General features: G+C 45.2%; 1 protein-coding gene across 1 annotated transcript in view; it reads left to right on the top strand.

The window, feature by feature from the left end:
* The first annotated feature begins 2,310 nt into the window (after positions 1-2,310).
* MTMR9 (myotubularin related protein 9) overlaps positions 2,311-5,675 on the top strand; it is a 39,036-nt gene continuing 35,671 nt past the window's right edge. The window contains exon 1 of the mRNA XM_024746938.1: positions 2,311-3,423. Within this exon, the coding sequence (XP_024602706.1) occupies positions 3,242-3,423 (182 nt within the window). The 5' untranslated portion in view covers positions 2,311-3,241. The remainder of the gene's footprint in view (positions 3,424-5,675) is intronic.

Genomic DNA, 5,675 nt, shown 5'->3' with positions numbered 1-5,675 from the left:
TGCTGATCACAAAGGGGCTAAATCACAAAGGGACTTACAAGTTAAGAGAAGAAAAAAGCAATTTGGAGCAGCAAAGAGGGCTTTAACTGCCAAGTGGAAAGTGGGTTGGAGGAGAACCTCTCTAGAAGAAAGGTGACCAACTGAGAGGCTTCTCCTCTCAAGTAACAGTAGGTGAGAAATGATGGTACAAGCTATGGCGGTGGCCCTGGGGATGGAGAGAAGTGGAGGAATTCAAGAGCTGTTAGAAGATTTGATCAACAGTTTAGTGATTGACTTGCATGGAGGGTGAAGGGAATAGAGAACACAAGAAAGGCACAGCACAAGGTTATCAGTTCGTCTCAGCTGTCTACAGTCAACACATAATTACAAAGCACATGGAGAATAGCTGCTCATCGATGGCACACAGAGGCACTGTCTTCTCCACCTGAGATGCTCCTGCTACTTTTGGCAATCGTTGACCTACTGTTTTCAAAATACCTTCATTTCTACTAACTCCTCAAGGCCTAATGGAGAAACACAAAACCAGGAACGTAAATCTGTACTTCATAATTTAGCACTTACTCTCTTATTTTATTCATTCCTTATGTGGGGTGTGTTGGCCTCCCCAAATTAGCTATTACTCTTTGCGGGCAAGGGCCGTATCAGATCTATTGTTTCCATTCCCCACAGTGGCAATGACGAGGTAGGCAGTTAATACATGCTAGTTGACTAGTTGATAGAATAACATCTAGATGTTTACACATCAGTGCCATTTATTACACATGAAATGATGACAATATCTGTCAGGTGCTGAGTGTTTTATATACATTAAAATGACATCATCTTATTTGGTTTATCAGAATCCTCTGAGACCCTTATATCCGGGCAGCTGCGGTAATAACTTGTTTGACTACAGCTTCACTTAATTCTTTTAATAGAATGAAAGCCTATCCCATTACTGTTGAACTCTACTGCCATCTACTGTTCATGTGGTAAGTTAAGCTATTGTGCTGCCCACCTCCTTTCTTCTTTACTATTGAATGTATGTTTTCTTCAGATCTCAAGGGCTTTCTATGCTTGGAGTTTCAATCCAGAGAAGATGCAATTTTCTAATAGTTTCTGGCATTTCATTATAACAACCCAACATGATATTGACAATTTTTTTCTTATTGGCAAAAAGAGTTTATGCCTTTATGGAATATTAACCATTTAAAAATGTAATGACACAATGGTCTTTTCATAGGCTTTTTTTTTTCCAGGAAAATTAAAAGAAAAAGGTCATGACATTTCTGAAGAATTTTTTCTCTACCTTTAGAAGACATCATTAAACTGGACAGCTACCTAGGCTAAACTTCATTCAGGGTGTAAATCTTAACTCATCCTTCAAGGTCCTCCTCTCAAATGATACCTTCTCCATAAAACATTCCCTAATTCTTCATTCTAGAAGTCAATTCTCCCCTACACAATTGGTAATTGTTATAATGAACCACATGGCGGAAGGACAACAAAAATTCCAAAATTAGGGCTTTCCTGGTGGCGCAGTGGTTGAGAGTCCGCCTGCCGATGCAGGGGACGCGGGTTCTTGCCCCGGTCAGAGCGGAGTGGCTGGGCCCGTGAGCCATGGCCGCTGAGCCTGCGAGTCCGGAGCCTGTACTCCGCAACGGGAGAGACCACTGCAGTGAGAGGCCCGCATACCGCTAAAAAAAAAAAAAAAAAAAAAAAAAATCCAAAATTAAAACCCAAACTTTATAAATCGTTTCCGCTCATTCTTTCTTCTCTGATGGTTCTTGTTTTTCTATTGTAGACAATCAACATAAAACTGGGCTCTCAGCTGTAACAATCTCATAAAGGGCTTTGTTTTAAGAAAGAGAACGTTTTAGGAAGGACAAGGACAGAAGCAGGGACACGTGTTGGGTGATCTGATGAGAATTCAGGCAATTTATTTTGTCTTTGCTCTGAGACTTAAGCCAACTCGCTGTTCTTAAGGTTCTAGATGGTGAAGATTTCAAAGGTTAATGAAGTGACAGTAGACCGGGTCTTAAATCCTTGTATATTTCCCCTCTAATGCCCTATTTTAGTATGAAAATGTTAGTTTAAAAGGGGAGGGCGACACCAGGTAAATTTCTGGCATAGTTAAGGTGTCTGGAAGTAGTTCAGTTGGATTGCATTTAATGGGAAGGCCTGCGGGGGTGACCAAGGCCCAATTCCTTGAATTTCATAGACCTAGACTGAAGCCAGTTCTGCTACATAAACTGTGTTCTAGCGCGTCACTTTAGTTTCCGCAAAGCATAGGACTGATCACTTCCTCTTCGGTGCACTGTACGTATTTCTACCTAGGTCCCTTTCATAGATGTTTGTATGCTTTTCCTCTTTCTTGTTCCAGGTCACAGCACCTTGGCGCTCGCCCTCTGGGCGTCTGCGGCGTCCGGCCGCGCCCCTCCCTTACAGCTGGCGCTTCTGTGTGGTCACAATCACCGCCTCAATCCCATGAGTCATCTCTTCACGGCCAATGGATGAAAATCGCCAAAAGATACGGCAGCCCCACGCTCTGAAAAGGGATTACTGCTCAAGTGGAGGGAGGCAGGTCAGGGATCTCTTTTCGTCGTCCCTTTTTCCCCAGCCTTTTCTCAAACGGAATGTTTGTAGGGGTGGCGGGTGCGGCGGTTGGCTTGCAGGTAGAGCTTTTTCCTGCTAGGAACACAAATCTTCGATTCCCGCTGTTTTTCCGGAAGCATTCTCATCGGACCTAGGCGGGGACCGACTTCCGGATCGGACTCCCCTGTCTTCCGAGTTTCGAGCCCGCCGCTTCCGCCCGGAGTTGCTTTAGGCTCCGGCTGCGAGTAGCTACTTCCACCAGGAGTCCGTAGCGTCTCGGACGTGGAAAGTGGCCCTGGGTCGGCCTCCTTCTTGTCCCCTCAGCCTGCCCACCCCGAGGCCGGGTCCCCAGGTGGCGGCGGTGGCGGCTGGGCCTGTCGCGGAGCGTTCTCTCTGCCCGAGTCCTGGGCCTGGGGGAACAGAGCGGTGAGGGAGCGACGCCCGGCCTGGCCCAGCCCCGGTCCAGCCCCGGCTTTCCCGGGGCCTGTGACGGTGGCCACAGGCCTCGCCGCGCCCACCCCAGCCTGGGGCGGGGCACGACCTCCCCGCCCGCGTCCCCGCCCCTCCTGCCTGCCCAGCGCCTGGGCATTCCCTTCAGCCCAGCGGCGGCGTAAAGGTCTCGCTCCTCCGGGACTCGGCAGTCCCCTGGTTCCGGCCGCTGGGGAACATGGAGTTTGCGGAGCTGATTAAGACCCCACGGGTGGACAATGTGGTGCTGCACCGGCCTTTCTACCCGGCCGTCGAGGGGACCTTGTGTCTTACTGGCCACCATCTGATCCTGTCCTCCCGGCAGGACAACACGGAGGAGCTGTGGCTTCTCCATTCAAACATCGACGCCATCGACAAGCGGTGAGTGCCTATCCCACCCCTTATTCCGCGGGGAACCTGGGGTCCTCAGGTGCAGGTCTGCGGAAACGCGTCCCATCGCCCAACCAGCTAGCAGATCGAACCCCCTCTGGCCTAGATTGAGGATTTGAGTTTTAGAAAGCAGAAAACCATCCAAATGAGATCCCTGGTTTCCATTCAGTTTGGCTGGGTTATCACGTGGTTGTTATCGTGATTATCATTTTTGGTACATAACACCATGTGGGGGGATATGCAACGTTTTCTTTTAAAATTTCTTTTCCTTGCACCGTCATATTCCTTCAATGTTAATTGTCTATCAAGGTTTATGAAGTTGTGATTGAATGTGATTTAGGTAAAGTCTTTACTTGCCACTTTCGAGTATGTAGACTTTAGTATGTAGTGTCTAAATTCCACAAAACCTTTTCCCCTCCTCTCAAAAATGTTCAGTTTATCATATTTCTCCTTATTTCTTACCTTCTGGGTCATCAATTTAAGACTTCCCATTATGGGAGATTATAATGTCTTTTATTTATTTTTACTCTGTTGGGCTTTTGGAAAGGACAGAGTAGGCTCTTAAACAAAGGTATTAATTAATTAACCTCTTAATTTGCACCCCAGACTCTGTCTTTCCAGGGTAGTGCCTTAGAGACAAAAAATTATACTTCCTTTGCAGTCAGAATTATCATTTCTCCAATGGCTTTGTACTTACTCTAGCCAGAAGAAGGTAAATTGGTTATCCAGTGAACACTAAAGTATAAATGAATGACAACAGTTTTTTCTATTACCTCTCAAGAGAATTTGGGTACAGTATTAAGAAGATTCCTAGAGAGGTTATGCCTTAAAACAAAATACTTCGTAATAGTAGAAGTTAAACAAAATGGGTGAAGTGGTGGTAAATTTATTTTTTCAAGCAGAGGGCTCCTATTAGATTCCTGAGATCACCTTCTCCTGTGTAAAAGTTTTCAGCTGTTACTCATCTAGCAATATTCAGTTTAACCATTTCACTCTGCCACCCCTTTCACAGGTTCTTCTGTTAATCCCACAATGAGAAGTAATTCCCCTCACCTTGAAATCCTATAGCTCTTTAATTATACCTCTTTCATAAGTATATTTTACAATCTGTATTTTGATAGTTACGTATATGCTAGCGCCTTGACCAGGACACAAATTTGGTTAATTTTTATCTCCTTCAAAACTGTGGCATGGGTAGATAGGCACATAGGAAATAAAAGGATTAACCACTGAATGGTCAGTGGTGCCGTAGAATACAAATTAGAGTTTCTTCATGCCACCAACTCTTTTCTTTCTTCCTTACCTCTTTCTGTGGTTGCTTTTCACTCTCTCATTTCATCGTATTTACCTAGCATTTACTACATGCTGGTCCTGGTTGGGCTAAACCAAGTATTTAAGATAAGCACTTTTTAATCTGTTAGGGGAGAAATGACAAACTGTACACATTTATCTTTTTCCTGGGAAGCAGCATGATGTAATGGAAAGAGCTAGTTAGCTAATGGTCAGATCAGAGTTTGTTGAGTTGTTGCTTTCAAAAGAGTTACTTCCATGTGGCTCCTATATGCTGAGCTCTGTCTGGGCTGTGCAGATGCGGTGGTGACTAAGACAGATGAGGAGTTTATGTACTAGTGGAGGAGATGGACATTCGCATAAGTCAACAAATAAATATATAACAACGTCAGGTAATAAATGCCAGGAAGGAAAATAAAGGAAGATGTTAGGATAGAGAGTGCCTGGAGTCAGTTCAAGAAGACAAGTGACATTTGAATTAATGAAGGGAGGAAGCCTGCAGTGTGAATATTGGAGGAAAGAGCATTCCAGTCAAAGGGAATGCAAAGGCAGAGACTTGAGACAGGACCATGCCTGGCTTGTAGGACGAAGAACAAAGAGGCAGGTGTGGCAGGAGGGCAGTGAGCACGGCGTAGAAGCTAGGGGGACTAGGGAGACGTCAGAAACGTGGTTGGAGGGATAAGCAGGGGCCAGATGGTGTAGGGCCTGTTACGCCATTGGGATGGTTTTCATGGGAAGCCTTGGAGAGTTGAAAGCGTGGAAGTAGCAATCGCTAGACTTCTAGAAGATGATTCTGGTAGCTGGCAGAAAATGGATTGTAGAAGGGCAGTGATTTGTTAGCAAATCATTAAAAAATTTTTCCCCTTTCTGTTTCTTTCTTTCTTTTCTTCTTTTTTTTTTTTTTTTTTTTTTTTTTTTGTTTGGGGGGCCCCCCCCTTTTGGGGCCTCCCCCT

The sequence above is a fragment of the Neophocaena asiaeorientalis genome, unplaced genomic scaffold, assembly GCF_003031525.2.
Source record: "Neophocaena asiaeorientalis asiaeorientalis breed wild unplaced genomic scaffold, Neophocaena_asiaeorientalis_V1.1 scaffold633, whole genome shotgun sequence".
Classification (NCBI taxonomy): domain Eukaryota; kingdom Metazoa; phylum Chordata; class Mammalia; order Artiodactyla; family Phocoenidae; genus Neophocaena; species Neophocaena asiaeorientalis.
Note: the sequence above shows the minus strand (reverse complement) of the source record. Positions and strands in the feature narration are given on the sequence as shown.